We start from the raw sequence: 22,833 nt of genomic DNA, 5'->3' as shown, positions 1-22,833 counted from the left end.
GAAAATAGTTTACTTACATTAATTTGCTCAGTTTTTGCAGGATTGTTAGAAACAGGGACTTCTTCAGGTTCAGCTGCTTCAGTGTTACATTCTTCAGGTAAATCCACACACTTGTCCTCAAGGCGATTTTGAGACGGAGCACTGACCATGTCCTCACTGTCAAGGATACTTATCACAGCTAGAAGAGATTTATGTAATTTTACCTTAAACTTTATATAAATGATGTCAGTTTAAGCAAAAAGAAGAGCTAGCAAGAGCAAACAATATGGTTCTCCATCCTGCCACATATATTGGGCTTTTTCCAAAAGCTAAAACTATTGTGCTGGTTTTGGCTGGGATAGTCATTTTCTTCATAGTAGCTGGTACTGCTCTATTCTGGATTTGTGCTGAAGGCAGTGTTGATAAAAGGGATGTTTTAGGTACTGCTGAGTAGCACCTATACAGAGCCAAGGCCTTTCCTGCTTCTCACACCATGCCAGCAGTGAGTGGGCTGGGGGTGCACAAGGAGATAGGAGGGGACACGGCCAGAACAGCTGACCACAACTGACATCCCATAAAACGGGATCCCATAATATAGCACCATGTTCAGCCTAAAAGGCAGGTGAAAGAAGGAAAAAGCAGGAGACATTAGAAGTTATGGTCTTTGTATTCCTTCCTATGACCCATTTTCCTGCTTTCCTGGAGGTGGCTGAATAGCTGCCCCACAATCAGAAGTGGTGAATGAATTCCTTGTTTTGCCTGACTTTTTCTTTCCCTATTAAGGTGTCTTTATCTCAACCCATGAGTTTTCTCACCTTTAGCTCTCTGATTGTCTCCCCCGTTCACCCAGGCGAAATGAGTGAGCGGCTGTGTGGGGCTTAGTTGTCAACTGGGTCTAAACTGTGACAACTACAGATGGGGTAAAGGATGCAGCCCCACAGCAAGGAAGAAAGAGGAGAAAATCAGCTGTCAAGCCCATGGAGGGAGAAAAAAAGAGGAAAATGTGGCTGGAAAGGCACACTGGTAGACAGTTGCTTCAATCTGAATACTGAGGATGCATCATCTTTTAAAATAGTAAATCAAGCAGCACATCCCATGGCACACAAATTGGTAGCGGTGTACAACATTAAAATAAATACTGATTTCTCCTTAGAATACTTTTAAGTTCTACCAGAATCTCAATACTTTGATCAAGAATGAAAAGATTCACTATGCACTTTCTCCAAGGACTTTCTTTAAGGAGGGTGTTCTCTCTACAGTTTAATGAAAGTTAGCAGTAACTACTATTATTTCAATCTGCTACTACTATTTAAATCTGAGACACCTACAGTGGTATGGCAAACTACACGTTTCGCTTGAGGAGTTCTGCTACCCTACCATACAGAACATTTCCAACATACACTCACTGTCTGCCTCCGGGGATTCAGCGAGCTGTGGGTTTGTTGCAACCAGTATGGCTTTTTCTTCTGATGAAGAGGTCATTTCAGACTCCTGGTAGGTTGTTGCACTTTGTGAAAAGAGAGAAATTCATCACAAAGCTTGAAAACACACTTTTAAAAGCTTTATAAGTTACTTTCTCACTGTAAAATCTTCAAGTTTCAAATCACAAAAAATACAAGAAAAATTAGGAATTCCTCTATCCACATAATTCAATTTGTGACTCAACTTGTAATTCACTTTGTAACTCATTTTATGCAATGAATCGAGTACTTAACATTCTTTCCAGCTATCCAACACTAAATAATATAACAGAGGTGTATTACAGAATAATGTATTATTTGTCTTCTGTAGAAAGAAGGCAACTACAATAAGAGGTTCAGAACCAACTGAACATAAGTCTGTACAGGTGAAAGTTAGCACTTGAAATTAAAGTACCCGGTGAGAAAACAGCTTCCCTTTCCATAAATAAATAGATGCTACTTGAGCACAGACAGAAAACAAAAATTAAGTGTAAAAAATAAAGTGTAAAAAATACTGTCAGAAAGCATTCAAACTCAAAAATAAACCAATGAAGTTACAGGAATCACAGGATTCATTTTTAACTACATTCTCAGAAAAAAAATCCCAGGGCTTATGTTCACAGTATCTGCTTAGTAACTCTCACAAGGTCTGTATGGGACTGTTGAATGAAATCTTTATCATCATACTTTGTGGTCTGCAATGATTTGACAAAAAAGGCTAAAATTGACAGCTAGTCAATATGCATTACATTCATGCCAGATTACTTTTGGTCACAGACAGAATGGAATAGACAAGCCCTTACATATAAGAACACAGGAAAGAACTAATCCCAGGTCAAAATCAGTTTTCAAACACAGAAAAGCCAGCAGGCATATGTTATGTGAACCCCAAGATGTATCTACTTCATAAGCTCACCCTTCATTTCCAGCCCCAGAAGTTGCAGCCTCAGCAGCTTTAAACACCGTCTTATACTCAGGAAGGGTATGATATTCAGCATTTGATTCTTCCACAAATCCTACAAAACGAAGAGACAGATGACTTCCCTGTTGCACTCAACATCACTTCCTTTAAAGTGCTCATATGAGTTTAAAGTGGTCCTTTATGCATGTCATCTAGGATAGGGACTTAACAAAATAATGCTACCAAGACTTCAAGTGCACAGATGGCCTGTGTTCTTCTTTCCAGCAGAACAAGAAGCCTGATGCATAATTTCAGTCAAACAATGTAAAAATTCCTGCAAATTATAGAAGTACCAGTAAAACATAACCAGAAGCCAAAGTTTTAAACATGTATCCCTCTCAAAACTCCAACACTGATGCCTTTTAGCTGCAACTACACCAAAAAAATGTCAGCAAAGGTAAGTACACATTCATAAGGTCCATGATACCAAAAAAAGGACTTAAAACATAGATGTAACTTTAAAAGTCTAGAGCACTTGTGAAAACTCATCAGTAATTGCTGCACTCCTCAGTAAATCAATCTTTTGAAGACATTTGAAAAATTCAGAAACGTAGGTTATTACAGGATGAAACATACCTGCTTCTTTTCTTTGTCCTGAAGAATCTGGTTGTTTCATCTGGAAAGGTTTATCTTCAACCATTTCACTTTCTTCCTCCTTCTCCAATTCTTGAACATCAACAGTTTCTTCAGAGGAAGAATTAGCTGGTTTAGCAGATATAAAGATGACATCATCTTCAAAATCACCAGGCGATTTTGCATCATGATACTCCAGAGTAGTCTGGTCTGATCTGACAGAGAAGTTACTATTTTCCTTGCTGACATCCATCTTCTCCAAATTATCTCCAGGTATGCTTTCTAAAGACTCCTGCAATTCAGCATGATGTTCCCCAGGACTGCTCAGAGTAAATAGAGTTGGTTTAGTACTACTTTCAGACCAAGCATCCTCTACCAAGCCATGGCGATGCTCAGATGAAGCTCCAAATAGTGCTTTATCCTCTTCTGTCACCTAAAATTTCAGATCGACAACATGAGTCTGCTTGTTGTCAAAGCAAAACAGAAAAACTCAACAAATACTGATATTTTAAGTTCCACGTGTCCCCTTAGCGAGGCAATGCAAAAATAATTCTCATTCTAGCATTATCTGAGATTTAAGGCTGAGTGTAAAAATTAATTACACTTTAGATTGCTTATTGAGTTTCAATGACATTGAAGAATTAAGATTTAATCAGTCTTGCTCACAATGTCATCTCAAGGCTCTTCACAGGGTTTACTAGTGTGTTTTCAGGAAGACAAAACTTTGCCTAGTAAAACCCTAACTCAAGATTTCTCTATTTTATGGTTGCCCTTTTAACAAACACATATGCACTACTAAAATACGCCGGTGTTCAACTATGCCCGTGGCATGGAACAAGCAAATTTATCTGGCCATAGTGCCACTATTAGTAAGAATTTCATACAAGAGAGAGTACATCTTGTTACAATTGAGTAGCTCCTTGTAACATACACCAGCTACTCACACATGGGATAGCAGCACATGCCCCTCTTGTGCCCTCCATTTGGGCACATGCTGGCAACTGGCTGATGGGCTGAACCAGAGAATCCAGCTACACAGCTGCAGGAGCAGAAGGGACCACAGCTGGTCAGACAGACCCAGTGCATTTGAAAACTACATGGATGCTATCCCTGGTGCAAGGCAAGAAGCAAACCCGAGAACTTTAGGCCTGAGAGAACAAAACACTACAGTTCTCTTAATCAGGAGTCCCTTTTTGCCCTCATTTAAGTAAATCCAACGCTGCAAAATGACAGGTTGAGAGTCAATGCATCTTTATGACTTTTGTTACTTCCACGGATGTAAAATTTACAAAACTTAAACCCAAACAAGAGGCTCCATCTAGATTCCTCACCTTCCTGCAACACTACTCTTTGAAAAGGTACAGCTGAAAGGTGAACTAACATTCTGAACATCTGAGTAAAACGCACCATGGTCCCTGATGTTTGTTACGAATATATTCCTGCAACAACATGATGTCACAGAATGTCTAGCATAACACAATCTTTTTTTAAACCAAATTCTGCCATTCCGATCCACAATCCAGATTCTTGGTGTAAGGAATATAGGTAAGTCTAAATTAAATCACAGCATCATCTGCAAAACTCACTAACTGTAGTCCAGCTTACCCCAACAGTCCACTTTGCATGGGAGCTCTCTTCCCTGAAAGATATTCTAGGTTCCTTTGCTCGTAGAGGAGGAGTAACTGATCGTCCTGGGGATGCAGAGGGAGTTGCTAGGGGTGTAGTGCGAAGACTGGACCTGAGAATAGACTGAGGAGTAAACCCAGGAAAACCAGAAGATGTGGCCAAAACTTTAGCTCTCTAGGAAAAGAAATAAAAACACTTAATTTAGAACCAGTTAAATCTTCCAAACAGAAGACTATGCTTAAATTACAAAAATATAGTTACCCTAAACTGTGAACTGGGTTTATAGCAGCAGAAAGTTTAGCCTCTGCACTGTTCTTCCAAAAATACCAACATTTTAAAGATAAAAATGCATGTGTTTTATGTTCCCTTTCGTCCATCTTTGTAATGCCAACAAAATAAAAGTTATTTTTCAAAATTTCTTCTTCAGGAAACAAGGATATGACCGACATCTTGTTTTGTGCAAGATTATCTCCTATCCCACTAATTTTTGCAATTCCTACACTGCTCTTATAAAAGGCACACAGCTTCACTCTGCCCAGTAGCGTTTTCAGTCGCTGCATCTAAGAGCCATTCTGTGAAGGAACAGATACAGCTTTTTCATTAATTCATCAGCCACACACAAGAGGAAGCGACACTGCTGCAGAAATACCTACACATCTTCATGTAGAAGCATTGCTGTTCTTATCTCAGATTATTTTACAGTATTGAAAGGGTTTCAAAAGAGGGGGAAGAAGCTAGTTCATTTGTATGATGGTACTTCACAAGAAAGTGAAAAGATGGAATTCTTCCATGCAATAAAAATAAATTTAGTTCACAAAGCTATGGGATGAGCTATCCACTGCAATCAACTGAGAACTTAAGTTTCCTGCTAAAAGACTGTTGCCAACTTACTGCTTCCAAAGGGGCTGTGTATGTAATAACCACATGCATACTGAAAATTTCAATCCAGAAGCACTTCTACTAAATACTTTGGTGATTTCACTTAAAACAAACCTCACAAGTTTTTCATTTGGTTGGTTGCTACTGAGTTTTTAAAATACAAACCTTGACCACACGAGGAGTTTCCAGTAAATTCAACTCTGATGCTCTTGGCAGATTGTTTTGGGAGCTGGAGCGATGTGTATTTGATCTCAGAGGGCTGGATGCCACAAAAGAAGTAGAAGCTCTGCACGGGGACTGCCAGCTCTCCTCCTGTGCCACAGAGCGGGAAGGAACAGGACGAACCACCAAATCCAGCAACCTGTTAAAATACTAATTTTAAACTACGAACATCAAAAAATAAATGAAAAAAAGCATGCTGTGATTATCTCAGATGATGCAGAACAAAAACACTGGACGAACAAGAAATACAACTTCACTGCAGGGGGGATCAATCAGTCCCACAAACAAGTGATAGGCACTTTGGGGCATTTCTTCATTATTGCTTTACATTTCATAGCTCATTTCCTAACTCCCTGCCTCTGACATAAGAATACCCAATTTTATATTGCACAAATGACCTAATTCTCAGCAGTGGAGAAAACTCATCTACATTTCAGTGCAGGGACCATTTCAAATTGTGTACCTAATTTTGTCCCTAAGTTGACTTTTTCTTTGAGATACAACACTAAATCCAACAGAACCCTTGGGAAACCAAAAAAGCACACACACGCGCACATGTACATACATGATAAACAATACAATTTTGAAATATAAAGTCTGTAGATCTACTATACCTTGAACACTTTTGAGAAAGTTTTGTAATAGGTGTCCCAAGAAATGCATCAGGCAACTCTGCACCAGGGAGAGGATGTGTACTGACTGCGGGCTCTGTAGCTCTAGGACTAGAAGGAAAATGAAAACATAATAGATTTTTATTCCCTCAAAGTCCAGCCATATCAGAATTAAAGTTTATCTAGCTATATCCCATGTAGGACCTGACAATTATAAGCCTCTTCTCCACTCTTAATAATTCTGTTTATTTTTAAATAACCAAGCAGGAAGAGGTAAAAGATGACTTTGTGATCACACAAATGAGTCTCTAAAAGTTGGTACACCAATAGCTTCATGGTAGTGACAAACAGCTTGAGTCTCAGCTTCTTAAACACTGTAAACACATTCACCATAATGTAAATACGTGCATTTGTAGACAGATTATCATAGCAGAAGTCTCCAAACACTACACATGAGGAATTGATTGTTAGCTGTTATATATGTGCAGAAATGCAACACAAAGCTTTATTCATGTCCCCCTTCTCACCAAAAAACTAATACAATTCAAACTGAAATCTCTTTCTCTCCCCCTACAACTCACTCTCTCCACCTCCCTCTTCAAACATGCAGCTTAAGAGTAACTTTTATAAAAGGCTGCTTACCTATCATATCGTGAGATATTTGTTTTCTCCTCATTTCCTAACCATACTTCCCCAATTTTGGACAACACTTTACTGATGAAAGTTGCCCTTGTATGCACATTTCCTGCATTAGCCTGCCTTGTTGCTGTTGATAATGGCTTTGGCCTTGGGACTGTAAAGTAAGAGGGAAAAGAATCAGCCCTGTGTAATCAAAGTGATGGCCAGCTGCACATCCTAGCTCCCTTCTCTACAATTACCTTCTCTTAAGACCGACGAAGGCAAACGGTACGGCTTGGCTCTCTCTACTGCCAGCTTCCTTTGAACTGTGGGAAGGATCTTGCCATACTGGTCTAACAGAGAGTTTCTGGCTACTGCTCTCTCTCTCAAGCGAGGATCACGATCATTCTGACAAAGGAAACGTGTAAAGCAAGAAGTTAACAATTCACCAGAAATTCATTGCACAGAACTAACTGCTCTTTCTAACTAAGGCCTAAATTTGCTCTACAGACATAGGAGAACAAATCAACTGCATAGAACCACAGCAAGTTATAGGTTCCACCCAGCAGCACACACCAATTTCACCTGGTAGTTTTGGGTAAGTGCAAGGAAGACTAGTAAAAAAACCCGAAAACATAAAAACCCCAAACAGCTCCAACACTCCCAATTAAAACCCATAAAGTACATTTTACCTGTGGAGCATCAAGACTGCTCTCAGGTAAAAGCCAGATACAAGATGTGACATACAACATACTCTTCATTCCACAGAAAAAAGCAGCACAAACAACTTCCATAACCTAAACCATACATAACAGAGGGATGTGAGGAACTGAATGAAAAGATGAGATATATATTTATTCCTCAGATGCAAACAAACTTTTAACTGGAGTCAGTCATGCTCTGTAAGTTTTAATTCATAATTTCACACAGCAGGACTGCTACCCTTACCATCAGATTGGCCTTCATGGACTGATTCAGCTGGAGTGCTGGGATGTAGTTGGCACGCTGCAGATGGTGGACTAAGAGGAATTCATGATTCTGAACACCAGATTTGGTCTGTAAAAACTTCTCCAAACACTCCTGGGAGAAATAACACATTTCAAACATCATTACCATTCTGCCTCTTCTCTCGCTAAAGAAACAAGATTTTTTGGTTTCTTCTCCAAACTCACTTTTTCTGTGTCTGTGAAGGGCAGCTTCAGCAAATCCTCCATCAGCCCCATCTCCTGACAGATTTCATACATGTGCTTCAGCAGCTCTTCTATGTTTAACTTCGTGGTGTGTTGCTGCAACAGACCCCAAGCCTCCACCATGCACCTGCAGTTCAGGTTTAGGACATGGAAAGGCATGGCAACACTGAGGCCCAAAAGATGCCCCACACTGATGGTATCCATTCAAAGCTCAGGGGAAATGGAGGGGAGCCCCATTTGTGGCATCAGTTCTCCACATTTCCCAATATGTGAATCCCACACTGATGGTATCCATTCAAAGCTCAAGGGAAATGGAGGGGAGCCCCATTTGTGGCATCAGTTCTCCACATTTCCCAATATGTGAATGCCAAAACAGTGGAGGGTCCCTTACCTGTTGGACAACAAGACGGTGAGGAACAGCCGCACTTCGCTGCTGCTGGACATCGACGGCTTCATCATCTGCATGTACCTGAGGGCTCGCCTGTGCTCCCCCTGGCACATCAGGGACTGGATTATCCTCATGTGCTGCCATGACACAGTCTTGAGTGTAGCTGGATGGAAGAGCAGGGCCAGGGAATTCTGGACAAGTTGAGAACATCTTCATTGTCATAGATACACACACCCAAGCAAGAAGCAAAACTTTCTGCAGCAAGGCTGGACGTGGGTTACACCAACTTAGATGTCTAAATAACAAAATACTTGATCCAGGACACATCAGTAAAAATTCTTCAGTATTTGCAGGAAAAAAAAAATCAACCACCCAGAACAAAGTGAATGTTTTAAGAGGAACAATTCAGATTTTTCTAAGTTCACTAAACCCCCTGGACATACATGGCTTATAAAAAATACATTACTTGATAACATATGCAACAAAAAAATCGGTCATATTAGTACAGTGACAAGAACAACATTCAGCATCAGGAACAATAGCTATTAGGTTGAAAAGCCACTCCTGCAGTCTTCCATCTCAAATGTTCCTGTTACCATCACAGTTTCCATGTTTCAAGTACCCAAAACACTCTTCTAGAAACAGTGCCGAACCATTCTGCTGAAAACCTAACCACAGACAGCTTTGAAAATTCAAATATTAAGCATTATTTATGCTGATTACTCCTTTGTTTCAATCAATTTCCTATTAAAGTAGTTAAAGCAAAATTTCAAATCATAACTTGTTGCTGAAGATGTCAGACCAGCGTTTAAAAAAAGCTTCCAATGCTTCAACAGCTCCTTATCACCAAGTATCAATTTAGAAAAATATTTTTAATGGTTACAGCTCTACAGTGCAACGTGTGGTCTAAGTCAGTTAACGGTTTCATACTTACTTCATAATCATTGTGATCTAGAAGCCAAAACCCTTGAATCAGCTTAACAAGACCCCAAGGGATAGCAAAGGCAGTTGGAAAGGAGTCTATTGAAGTTTCTGTTTTATTTGGAAAGGAATGCATAATATCCAGTAGCAAGTAAATTGTCTGAGAGTATCTAATTAAGGTGAATAAATCGCTAAGACCAAAAACTTCTATCACATTACAGTTAGCAAAATACAGTAATATTATCATCATAAGAAGCAGAACAAGCCAAGGTATTGATCTCGCCATTTAAAGCTATTACAGCCCATTATATCAAGAGTCAGGTCCTGATCTCAAAACTGTATTCTGAATAGAATTCCAGAAAGAAACACTTGTCCATTTCTGTAAGGCAATCAAAAAGACAGATATTGGGTCTTTATATACTGCTGTTACAAACCCAGGCTTCTGCTTCTGTCAGTGAAGCTACCAGCTGGACACCCAACACACTTCAACATCCAATGCTTAATTATTAAAGAAAACAAGTTCTACAGCTCTTTTGTTCTCCTCATTTCCTCTCTTCACAAAACCAACACCAATTATGGTGCCCTTACAATGCAACTTAGCACTGACTGAGTGAAACTGTGCTCAAACTCCATGTGGATCCCTCACTCAAAGTGTCATCTTCCCATTCTGACATCCCATGGCAGGAAGGAACATGTCTGAGTAAGGCAGCTTGGGACTACAACCATTTTTAACCCCTCTGCTCTCCAGGCTCCACTCTTGGTTTAGCCAACAAACAACAAAGGTCATTCTGCATGTTCCAGCAGCCTAAAAATTAGACTTCTGCCCAATGAATATTCAGTGTGCCTCCACTTTTTACACAAAAAACCCCAAAACCAAACACTTAGCAAGGCTAGGAAACGAATGATTTTGGAAAAAATCAGCAACTGGAAAACCCCCGTTTCAAACCCTTCTGATCTGAAACAGTACATTTTAGGGCACCGTACTCATAAGCAGGCATGTGCTACATATAAGGGTGTCCTGAAAAATTAGCAATTGTGTTAAAATTTGAGAAGAACTAAGCAAGGCTTTTATCTTGAATACAACTTAGAGAACATGTTTTCTCATATGAGAAGAGACTTTGCAACAAAACATTTAAAAAAGAAATCAGAAAAATTCCAATCTAGAAAGAAATTAAGCAATGCTTCTGTCAAGGACTTAATTCTATTCTAAATGTGTTCACTCACACTGTCTTTGAGGCATAAATTTAAAAGTGTTGTTGTTAACCACACACAGGTGACAACTATGTAAAAACTTTTATGTGCACACACTGAGGAAGTAATAAAATCTGGAAAGGATACAATTGCATGTTTGTCGCTTTCTTCAATGCTTTCTAGCAAATAGAGATCCAGCAGTGCCTGAAATGAAAGATGAAAAGCTTTTCTAACGCTCCTGTCTTTCACCATCATTGGCTTTAGGGGGCTGCTACTGCTCCTGCTGCTGGGGTCCTCAGTGAACAGAACACTCACATGTAAACTGACAGGTGGGTATTTCCCAGTGCCGCCTTCATCTCTCCGCCACAACTTCTCCACTTCCTCTCCCAACTGGGAAACCATGCCATCGATCATCAAGCAATCAGAATCCCATTTGCCTCTGCAACAAAAGGGAGCAAGGGCTTGCACTGAGTACAACGCTCATTCCAGCCTCTCAGTGTCACAGATTTTGGAGCCAGAGGAAGGATGGTCCTTAGCTCACAATGAACTTCTTAATTAAGGAGTCCAAAGCACAAAGCCAAGAGAAGAGTTGCAATGACCTTTTGGGTTCCACGTTTGCTTTCATGCTCTGTTATTTGTAATGCCAAGGAATGCAGACAAAGGGTTTTAACTGCAAAAATAACCACTCTCACACAGTCTAACAGGGGCAGCTTTCTAGACTATTCCTCTAAGTCTTACCTTGATAAGCGCTCGAGTTTCTCTCGGTGACCCGTATAGTAGCTCTGAATCAGAGGGTAATTGTAGAAAGGTCTGGACAAATGCATGTGATCATCTACAGGTGATAAAGAAAAAGCAAGTTAAGACCACGTTTTTCAACTAAAACCTTGCTCTAGACAGACAAAATCACACAACCTCAAGTGTTTTGGTACTACAGGCTCTGCTTACCTAAACCCTCGGGAAGGAGACTGGATCGACAGAACCAGATCACCACTTGTGCATACAAAGAAATGAGGTTGGTTACCATCTGCTTATTTGTTAAGTCTGTAAAACCTGAAAAAAAAAGGAGTAAGATGTTTTGGATATTCCTCTCCTTTTTACAGAAGTCCCTTCAGCCGAACAAACACAAGGTATAAAACACCATGCTGGAACTTTTCTTAGGTGTGGTTGCCCCTTCTAGATCAATTATGAATTTGAAGGAAATAAAACCACACTCAAAACCAAAAACCAATCACTACAAAGAAACAGAATCACTAAAGATTAAAATGAAAAATTACAGTCTATTAGATAAGATAGATATGTCTATTAGATAAGGAAGAAGACATTTGTTTTCCATGTAGCAGAGATTTTTATTTCAGTAAAAGAGATTACAGTCCTCTTTTTCCCCTCAATGTGCCAACAACAATTTATAAAATCAGAAGCCAAAAAAACTCAAGGAAATTGCTTTACTCATTCTGGTTTTCTTTCTATTTCCCAGCAATTTGCACACAACTATCAATTGATAGCTAACAATTAGGAACACTTCTCAGCATTACCACACTCGGTTGTTGCAATTGCTGCCCTGGTGCTTACTCAGCTCAGTGCTGAACCACTGCAGCCTCCCTACAGCCTCATGAATTCCACAACAAGCTGCTCCCCTGAACTCAAAGTGGCTTCATTCAAAGTCCCAACTGCTCAGATTTAAGCCTCTTCTCCCAGCTCAACCTCTCTCCCAACCATCCAAAACAGCAACGGCTCCTGTCTCCACAGCTACAACCCAAGCATCTTTCCAAATGTTAACTATCAGACCAAAGGCCGAGCAGTGCTCTCACCAACCTTTCTCAGTAAGCTCTCGGGCTTCTGTTAGAAAACAGTTCAGGACTGTGCTGAGGTTGCTCAGCAGCAGCTGGCAGTGCTGAAGGGACTGTAATGTCTGCGGGTCAATGAAGTTGCAGGAGCCGTCAAACAGCGGAACACCTTGTCAAGGAGAGATATGAAATCATCACTCAGCACAGCAACTGCACACTTCCAAACTTAAACACATCAACAGCCACAAGAGACTTAAAGAACCACTTAAAGAGCCAGCAGCATACACTGGCAGACTGCTGAAGAAGAGCCTTTACAAAGAATGACTCGAGATTTCAAAAACCACCACACCACTACTCACATATTTGGTCCAGTTCATCTTTTGTACAGATCACTTTGTTCCACGTCCACTCAAGAACAAACCGTAAATTCACAGCAGAACTTGGCTGCTCTTTAAAAACAGAAAACAAAAAGGACATGAAGCCACAATTTCCAACCTAAACACGCACAACATAGAAACAATGGAAGCAGCATTACCTTCAGAAGTCCAGTGTTTAATGCATCCCGTCAGAAGTTCTAAAGAGCCTGTCTGCACAGCAGCTGACAGCACTGCCTCTAACTGCTCCTCCTGAACAGAACAGACAAAAGCAAATCACAACCTCACAGACTTTTCCTCTAAGTCTCACCTTGATAAACACTGGAGTTTCAGCCGGTGACCCACGTGGTAGCTCTGAATCAGACACTACCTGAGCCACTGACAGAAGTGTTTGCTTCTAACTGGATACCCATTCAGACATTAGTTGCAAAGGCAGCTGGTTCCATATTCTTGATTCTTTCTCCATCCTAGCCACAGGCTGGACTGCTTGATGGTTTAAGGAGCACAGGAGCGTTTTCCTCTGACATTTCAACTTCATGCAGGCCAGTTTCAGTCTCTGTTTCTGTGCCTCAGGGTTTCAGTCTTCATTTACTGAGTCCAAATTAACTATTTCCACTAACATCCTCTGCTAATACCCATTATGCACTTTGGGCACACCCCCTTGCCATCAGGAACACGAGAAGGGGACAGAGCAAACACCATTGTGTTTGCATGGAAACAGTGAAGCTGAGGCCAAGCAGTTCCTAAGACTAGCAAGACAGTAAGCAGCTCTGACAGCCAAAGCTTTAAGTTACAATTTGTTAAAGTACCATAAAGAAGTGAAACATTTCAGTTCTAATGGGCTGGAATTTCAGCCTGTTCAATTACTCTATTTTAATGCCATGGCAGTCCTTGAGAAGTATAATGCACAGGCATGCACACACATGAGAAGTAATGTAGCAGCTTATTCCAGCTCAGACATTTATTTTAGGTGAAATGATCCTGCAACAAATTTTTCTTCCCTCTATTTTTTAAACAAATTTTAAAAGTTTGCATTCTAAGTAAAATCATGACATTTAAGAGCAATTTCTACATACTAGAAGACATACAGGATATTTCCATCATTTTCTGAAAATGCATTTCAGACAAGGAAACATGCCAAATACTACTTAGGGTACCAAACAAAATTCCAATTTATTTGATCCTAATTCTGAATTTTTTCTTTCTAGTATTGAAAAGCAGTCCCTACTTAATGCAGTGTCTGAACAATCTAGTCACAATTCAGCAAAGGGCATCAAAAAAATTTCTTGCTATCCCAAGTAATTTCACACCAGAGTTGACATCAGAAAATCTAATCAAAATGTAAAAGCCTACATCAGCCTTGCAAAATAAGCATTCTATGGTCTGGGTCTGCTTGCCAAATTTGTTTTAGCTACCACACTATGCAGAAGTGTTATTTTTCCTGACACATTTCCACAGTCTGGTGAAGAATCCCACAGACAGGAAGATGAAGGCATGGGGAAGACTGTTCTCCCCTTCCTAGTGCTTGGTGCTCCACTCCATGATGACCCTCTAACCCTTCAGCTTTGACCCTGCATAGAGAAAGATGGGCTGTTCATCACAAGGGCTCCTTCTTTCATAAAACCCTTCAGATGAGAAACAAAGTTTGCTGCACTGAAAATGGAAAAAAGACCAGAGAGGGGTGTGAAGCCACTGTGGTGACAGAATGTAGCAGTGTTGAGAGATACAGGTGATGCAGGCACTGCAGCAAGAGGGCAGTCTAAGAGGAGGAAATCGAGCTACCACAGCTCAAGGCAAAGTCTTCAAAGGTAAAGTTTGAGAGGGCGCAGGGAAGGAAAATTCCCTGATAAAGGGAAAACGAGAGGCAGTGGTGATGCAACTGTCAGTAAAGAGAGCACCATTATAACTGGTTAGCACTTCCTTGGAAGGAATAACGTCTAGTGCAGCAAGCTGGTGTTTGCAGTAGTGCACACCTGAGGGAGGCACCATCGGGGCCACCTACTGCACTGCACCCAAGGCTCTGAGATACTGAGGGCATGAAGAGGATGAAGGCTGTTTCCAGGGAGAGCTACTTTCTGATGCATGTGCCCAGCACTGACTGCATGCAGACCCGGGGCATGGAATTTACAGACGGGTAACTGATGACAAACCTCTCAGGGCTGTTCACAGTCACAAGACTGGATCTAAGAACATTATTAGTTCTGCTAACTGTACGTCAAAACCTGCCTCTCAGAGCAGCTTACAATCAAAAATCATGGTCTTGTAGCCTCTACAGCCTTCAGACAAGATGGATATATTTCCCCCTGGATTCCCCAGCATACACACACCTGACTCAGACTGGATGGCTGGACATCAACCAGTCTTGGAGACAGCAAGCCAGCTACAAGACACCGAGAGTAGCTGTCACGAATGGCTTCACTTATTAAAGGACCAGATTTCTTCAAAAACTTCAGGGTCTGAAACATCAATCAACACACACAGGTTAAGACAGCAATCAATCACTAAGATCACTTAGACTGTCAGAAAGCTACTTTAGAAGCAGCAGGCTTTAGGTTATTAAGTTTGGTAAGCATTGCTATGTAGAGTCTTAAAGACAGAACACTAACAGTTTGAGTTTCTAAAAAAACATCCTACAGAAGAAAAAACCCTTGCAATGCTGAAGGCAGGAAAGTATTTCCCAGCCTCTCTGTCAATACACAGACCTTGCTTTTCCCTGAACACTGACACAAATTATATTCTGTAGAAGTTAAAACTAATACAACTACAAATCACTCTTTGAAAGACTCTATTCTTGTTTGTGAGGAAGATGATTTATATGGGTATATTTAGTGAGCTGGAACTTAATTTGTAAGGGTTTGTCAAAAGCTGTGCAGTGGCTCCGAAATTAGAATTTGGCCAAGGCTGAGAGAAAAAACATGCATTTCTTCCTCAACAGTTCAATCACTTTTCCCTTTCTCCATGCTGTCCTCCTTTCTCAAGTTCATCAGGGATCAAAACCCTAACTCCACTCTACACAAAGAAGTAAACACTTTCCCAGCTCACACCACACTCGGCCTTTCTAGCCATTCAATCCCTGCTCATGCCTCCCCAGAACAGTGCCATCTGCATCAAACTGGCAGGATATAACTGCAGCTAGGCATGTGGATGGGCAGTGTGAGCAGCAAGTGGTCTCTGACACTCAAAGCACTGCAAGAGAAAAGTTACAAAAGGTTCATCTCTTGACACTCTCAATACAATAAAAAACTCACCTCCTTCTGGAAGCCGGTGCAAGTCATGTGAACAACTCCCGAGTTGAGCAAGCACGTCACATCTGCAGAAAGAAGGAACATTTGACAGACCTTGGCACCTTCTCATCACTTGATGCTTTGTAAATAGTGCTGTCTGCAAAGACAAACCTCCAGCACCCCCTTCCTTCATCACATCACTCACACACATCCCATAAAAAGGAGTTACTCTCTGTCTCTAAAAACTTGGGTGCTACCCAGCGCTGTGCTTTGGGCCTCAGCTCAAAGGCATTTCATTTTGTGACCATCACCCCTTCCCAGGTCATGTTACAGAAGCCCCAAAACTCAGCTGCCTGTCAGATGTTTCACAAGACTAAGTACCTTCTCAGGACAATGTAACCAGATTGGAGAACGTTTGTGGGGCTCTTTTTGGTTTGGTTTTCGTGTGACAAACAATGAGCAAGAAAGAGAACCACTCAAGGGGCATTTTACCTCCACCAAAGCTTGCCACTATTCAAAAGAAAAGCAGTGAAATACCTACCAAAATTATAGGTGCTTGGATTAAAAAACTGTTCAGGTGGTGGATAAGAAGGAGGAACCCCCCGACTCAGACTACGCTCGTGTACCAGAATATCCAAAATGAGGTTTGGAGAAGTCATGCTTATTACAGGATCCAGTGACCACAGTGCAAAATAGGGGCAATCATGAAGGAACTCTTCTGGCCTTAAAGAAAACAAGTGCATATGTTTTTTAAATTTAAATTTAAATTAACCCTTTGTAGGGATATTGAAACCTCTTAATTAAAACCTACCTCAGTGAGTCTGGCATTTGGGCATGATACCAGCGATTGATGTCAAACACTCCCAAATAAGTAGATGGTTTTCCCTGACCATAGGTATTCACTTGCCAACTGAAGATGGATACACTGGTGTCAGGAGAGATTACTGTCAAAGACAAGACATTGTTTCTTGTTGTAGAAAATATGATATATTTGCTGGTTTTAAAACATCACTTTCTAGTTTGGCTTAATTCTGTTATTTCACTCAAGACACAAAACATTTATTAAGAATGATAAAAACAATATACAGAGTAGCAACTGCCCATGTGATAGATTTTAATCATACTGCCTCTTTTTCAAATTGTATCTGTTCCAAAACAAACAAAATACACAATTATTAGCTCAAGTTGTTCATCCAGATCATCAAAAAAAGATATCAAATAGAACTGGCTCCAATACTGAGCCTTGGGGAACACCACTTGTGACCAGGTGCTGAATGGATGCAGCCAGAGGTTTGAGCAGGATAAAAAAACATTCAGGTAACATTCCTAAGCAACAGACAGCAATCTTACTGTGCAATGCAGAAAACTGGCAGAACAAACTGACTGACCAGCCTTATACAGATGACCCCATACACTGCTCTAGCACCCCAGCAAACATAAAATAAAACCTACTTCTTCCCTTAAAAAAGTGATGTTCCGAGGGATAAGAAGTCTCACATAACTTAAGCACACAGAGTTTTTTAATAAGCCCAACAAGGTCAGCTAGATGAATATTTAAGACTTAAAGACTGTGGGTACAGAACAGCATTTACTGCTTAGATTTCCAAACCATGTAATTCAGAATAACCAAGCAGGGACATCAGAACAAACCTTCATTAACGTTATCCTCTCTGTCAGCATGGTTGCGAAATTTTTCTATGGTCTGACAGCTGAGTAATTTAGTATTGCTGGTCTGCCCTCTCAAGGGAAAGATTCCACCAGTGAGGTCTAAACTGTACCTTTCATCACAGTATTCCAAACCCTGTGTGGGAAAAAAAAAAGAAAGAAAAGAAAATAAGGTAATTTTCTTAGATCCACTAAGAAAGAATGTATATATCTAATATAACATGCATATTGTACTGTTTATTTCTGATAGCAAATAAAAACTACATCTGACATTCAAGTGTCAAATTTTAACAGATATTGGCTGAAAAGGCTTTGTACATTTTCAAATATTAGCATTTCCTTAGCAAAACTTTGCTCTGAAGCATGCACAGTTCACACTATTAAGGAATTTTGGAAGTAACAGATATATGCAGGGCAGATAAGAAAAATCAAAATCATCTCTTTGAAAAACTAACATGAAGCCTAAGCAAAGAACCTCATCTTCACTGTCGGATAACCAATCACTAAAATCAATTTTAACAGAAATGATGTCCTGAACAAGAAATTCACCATTCCAAAAGATGGTTTCAGAAGATAAAGCACTAAAACTCCATAAACCTGTCCATAAACCTGTCCATAAACCGAATTAATTTTAATGACTAGAAATTTCTGCTTTCATTCATGTATGAAGAGCCATTCCACCTCTCAGTGCAGAAGGGAAGGAGAAAGTAATACCAAATAGTTCCTACCAAAGACAACTTCCTAACCAAAGCTGCGTATTTTAAGTTTTCCACACTGGGGAAAGCAAATTAAGTTAAGGGAAGGGACTCCAGTGCATAGAAGATATGAAGAAATGATGTTCCAGACCAGTAAACAGGACAGTGTTGAAAGGAGTTGCATTGGTCAGACTCTGACATGAACATAGAGACTGTACTCAAGTCTTGTGCAGAACAAAGGTAAGGATATGCTCCAGGACTGTGAACTGATCTGCAAGATACAGCAGCTGCTGAGATGATCTAAAAGAGGTCAGTGCAAGTCTAATTTAAGCGTATCTTTCAGTTTTCTTACTTGAGCAGATTTTAAACAGCCTTGAAGGCAACAGAGACTCAAGTCTGACACGTTTATAAAAAACCAGTGCCACATGTTCCAAAAGGTCCATTTGTGACTTTGACCATGATATGAAATCAAAGATGTGTGGTTTCATAGCCTCAAGTCTGATTGCTGGGATGTACAGCAGTGATGTAAGCAGACAAATGTTTTAAGCTCCTATCACTTATACTCGGTGAACAAGGAGCAGCAGTAGATTAATTTCTCCTTGTTTACTCAAGCTTGGCCTGGCAAATGGGAACAACTCTTAAATTTTATGTCACTGAAGACCAACAAGAGAGCCATCATGTCATACTGACCAATCTGTGACCACAATAAGTATTCCAACACTTAAGTGTCCACTGGTGAGCACAGATCCTACCGTGATGCATCCCTTGGGAAGGGATTAAGAATTGTTTTGTGGGGATTTTTTGGAAGTAGCTGCTATCAGGTCTCAGCATAAAAGTACACGATGAAGTGGTTTATCTGTAAGCCAGCTGAAGAACCTGTCTTTCCTCCTCAGAGGGTGCAGATGTTCAGCTCTCATCCACAGCCTTCTAAGATTGGTTCCTGTTATAATCAACACAAGCCTGTGAATGTACTACTGGTTGTACAGTCTGTAGAGGGATCCAAGTCTTACTTTAACTACACCACAGGTTTTTCAGATCACAAACAAGTGACATTTTTTATCACTTTGTGCGCTTTTTTCCTAAGAGTGTCAAGTGGAATTTCTAGTAAATCCATTTTTAAAGACTGATGAAACATTTCAACTCTCTGAGGTATAAACTGACATTTGTCACATCTTGTTCAGAAAAGACAACCAAGACAAATAACTGCCAAATATTTAAAGGTCTCACATTTTAACATTAAATTGTTCAGATGGAAAAAAGTAGTAGCCATGAGGGAAATAGAAACAATTGCTTTTTCCCCAATGCAGCACACAGTAAAATGTATTGTCCTTGTCACTGCTAAGACTTAGCTAAAAATTTTCTTTTAAGAGGATGAAACAAAACTGAAATTCAAAAGCAAATCTTGAGAAGATTAATGAAACTTTCTCCTACCAACCCGTGAAAGTGCTTAGAGCACTACAAGATGCAGGAGTGAACTGCAATGAAAATCCTTTAAAAAAACCCCAAAACCAAACACAAAAAAACCCCAAGTAAACAAGGTGTTCTGTTTCTCTAGAGCGCTGTATATTTTTGTCACTTAAAAACTGCACATGAAATTATGACATGTATATTCAGACATGCTGAACCACTTGAAGGTATTTCTACTTCATAACCATGAAGGATGATGTATTTTAAAGAACACCACCTCCTCTGAACACCTAACCTTTATCTGTTCAAAAGCAACACTTCCAAACCAGGAAAGCCCTTTCCTACAGACAAAAGGAAAAAAGCATAAAATTTAAACTCATTCAAAAAAATTCAAAACTCGAAGTCCCTATTAAAAAAATTTTGAACCACAATCCAAGGATTATCTCAATTTTATTTTGTACTACTGAGAACATACGAGGACGAGTGTCAAATAGGAGGAAAGACTTGCTGTGAATTAAGATTACTTTCCCATCAAAAATATCTTGGTAGAGTTTCATGCATACTGCTGAACAGAATTAAACATTATAGAGGTGCCTCTTGCCTCTGTTAGGTTATCTGAGACCTAATGATACCCCTTCTATATTTTAACTATTCCACAGCATCTCTGGAACCAGTTCTAACAATTTCTGAGACTTTTCTGACCAAATAATACCACTGAACATTGTATGTACATCTCTTGCTGGCTTTAAGAGTAGATTTCAGAGACAACCCATCCAAAACTCAAAACAAGAGTCATCTTCACAGCTACTAAGTTTCAGAATCAATGCTGAAGAGACATTGTAGGTATTTCTGTAGGTGTATTTGAAGTCTGGCTGATAAGAGTTTAAAAGAAAAGTAAGATTATAAAATAGAGATCAGAAATGTAAAAAGAGAAATATATGACCATATCGTAAGAAAGGAAGACAGACAGAAGCTTCCTCAAATCTACAGTTTGGTAACACAAAATTAGGAAATTAGGAGTAATTTCACTTGTAACAGCCATTTCCTCTTCAGGAATCATGTGTGTAAAGGCTCCTTGCAGATGAATCTAGGTGGAACTCATGACACTGAAGTATAAAATAGTATGGCTTCAGCATGGACAGATTGTGTCTGACCAATCTGATCGTCTTCTGCGATGGAGTGACTGAAACACTTGACGAGGGAAAACTGACCGATGTCATCTACCTAGACTTCTACAAGGTCTTTGACACAATCCCTCATGACATTACCATCTCTAAACTGAGGACAGGCAGATTTGGAGGATGGACTACTCAGTGGATGAGGAATTGGTTGGAAGGACCAAGCCAGAGAGTTGTGGGAAACAGTCTATCTCCAGGCATAGACATTGAGAAAAACCTGTGTGGGGATTGGTGCTCTTCAATATCTTCATCAATGACACAAACAGTGAGATCAAGTGCATCTTAAGCAAGTTCACAGATGACACAAGGCTAAAAGGTTCAGTTGACAAAACAAAAGGCTAGGATGTCTTCCAGAAGAATCTGGAGAAGCCTGAGAGGTGGACCAATGGGAATCTCAGGATGTGAAGGTCAGCAAGTCCAAGCGCAAGGTGCTGCGCCTGGAATGGGGCAATCCCAGACATGACTATAGAGACTGGGAAAAGTGACTGAGAGCAGCCCTGCCAAGAAGGACGTGGGGGTTCTGGTGGACAGGAAGCAAGATGCACTCACAGCCCAGAAGTCCAACTCATCCTGGGAGACCTCAGTGCAGCATTTCAGCACATAAAGGGAGCTTATAAAAAAGAGGGAGGCTTTGACATTTTACAAGGGCAGATAGTGATAAGACAAAGGAGAAGGGGTTTTCAACTAAAACAGAAGAGATTTAAATTAGATGTTAGGAAGAAATATTTTACTGTGAGAGTGGTGAGGATCTGAAGGTCAGGCTGCCCAGAGATGCTACAGATGTCCCATCCCTGGAAGTGTTCAAGGCCAGAGTGGATGGAGCCCCAAGAGAATTGAATTGATCTAGGGGGTGGCATCCATAGTCATAGCAGGGGACTGGAATACATGATATTTAAGGTCTTTCAACCAAAACCATTCCATGCTTCTATGACTTGTTCTGAAAAGTACAGACAAAAGAATGCCTAAAAAGACTCATCAAAAGACTTTTTTCTTAAGTCTCATTGATCTTTCATGGTAAATGTTAATCTGGTCAACTTAAGTGATCCTTACTTAGACAAAATTACAATTTTCATCTTCTCACATACAGGCCTGTCTTACCTCATACATGACTTGTCCTGATGCCAGGCGTTTCCTGTCACCAAATGCTAACTGCAACAGATGTAAACTCACAACGTCACCTTCACTGAAAAAGGTATAAATAAGAAAATTTGATTACAAAGCTGCTTTACAATCCTCATTATCATTTTATTAGATCTAGGCTGAAACTGACTTAAGAGCATGCTCTTGCTGAAAAGAAAAACACTGCTTCCCAAAACATGCTAATTCGTCACATTTAGCCAGTAAAACAGAAAAGAGGAAATTTTGACATGAACAGCTTCAGGGGTAAATGCTAACTATGCCTTTGTTTGGAAAGCTTTAATATGCAACATGGAGGAAAAAATTGCTGAATTGCTGGAAATAGCTCACAACAGCAAAGCGTTCTCCATGAAAACTGCTTTTAAGTTGAACTTAAGAAGACTGCCAGTCTCTGAACAGCTGTGCTGATTAAGTAGCTTGCTGATGATGTTTACTGTTCTGCATCTGCAGCCTAAACCACTTTAAATGGTACTTAATATCATGGTGGGAATACCAAACAAATCTTGAAGCCGTCATCAAGAAACAAGGGAAATCATTTGAGACTGCAGGCACAAAAACATAGCCACTGTTTCCTTTGCCTTCTTCCACAAGGTAGTAAAGAGTCAAAACCCTCTTTGCAAATGTAAAATCCTGAAAAAATTGCACTGTAAGCTTAACACTTTTCATCTCCTGTACAGTTAAAGAAACAAACTGAATACACATATATCAACTGAATGTACAACAAATATCAAAAGACAGTGACTTATGGCA

At 40.1% G+C, this 22,833-nt stretch overlaps 1 protein-coding gene across 2 annotated transcripts in view; it reads right to left on the bottom strand.

Annotated features, from left to right (window-relative positions):
- The window catches only part of LOC311151384 (protein ELYS-like), a 40,954-nt gene that overhangs the window by 6,016 nt on the left and 12,105 nt on the right, over positions 1–22,833 (bottom strand). Inside the window, exons 7-32 of one of the 2 annotated variants that reach the window (XM_084201765.1) lie at positions 22,045–22,129; positions 17,652–17,802; positions 16,813–16,945; positions 16,543–16,724; positions 16,026–16,087; positions 15,105–15,233; positions 12,939–13,029; positions 12,763–12,852; positions 12,432–12,572; positions 11,565–11,669; positions 11,358–11,451; positions 10,935–11,058; positions 10,767–10,823; positions 9,442–9,588; positions 8,511–8,698; positions 8,102–8,246; positions 7,878–8,009; positions 7,190–7,337; positions 6,954–7,104; positions 6,315–6,422; positions 5,644–5,839; positions 4,579–4,773; positions 2,977–3,406; positions 2,356–2,455; positions 1,380–1,486; positions 18–178 (exon numbers count right to left, since the gene is read on the bottom strand). In XM_084201765.1, the coding sequence (XP_084057891.1) occupies positions 18–178; positions 1,380–1,486; positions 2,356–2,455; positions 2,977–3,406; positions 4,579–4,773; positions 5,644–5,839; positions 6,315–6,422; positions 6,954–7,104; positions 7,190–7,337; positions 7,878–8,009; positions 8,102–8,246; positions 8,511–8,698; positions 9,442–9,588; positions 10,767–10,823; positions 10,935–11,058; positions 11,358–11,451; positions 11,565–11,669; positions 12,432–12,572; positions 12,763–12,852; positions 12,939–13,029; positions 15,105–15,233; positions 16,026–16,087; positions 16,543–16,724; positions 16,813–16,945; positions 17,652–17,802; positions 22,045–22,129 (3,652 nt within the window). The remainder of the gene's footprint in view (positions 1–17; positions 179–1,379; positions 1,487–2,355; positions 2,456–2,976; positions 3,407–4,578; positions 4,774–5,643; positions 5,840–6,314; positions 6,423–6,953; positions 7,105–7,189; positions 7,338–7,877; positions 8,010–8,101; positions 8,247–8,510; positions 8,699–9,441; positions 9,589–10,766; positions 10,824–10,934; positions 11,059–11,357; positions 11,452–11,564; positions 11,670–12,431; positions 12,573–12,762; positions 12,853–12,938; positions 13,030–15,104; positions 15,234–16,025; positions 16,088–16,542; positions 16,725–16,812; positions 16,946–17,651; positions 17,803–22,044; positions 22,130–22,833) is intronic. The other variant, XM_084201766.1, reaches the window with a different exon arrangement.

The sequence above is a fragment of the Fringilla coelebs genome (assembly GCF_963513975.1).
Source record: "Fringilla coelebs genome assembly, chromosome: 3".
Lineage (NCBI taxonomy): Eukaryota > Metazoa > Chordata > Aves > Passeriformes > Fringillidae > Fringilla > Fringilla coelebs.
This window is presented reverse-complemented; position numbering and strand designations above follow the sequence as displayed.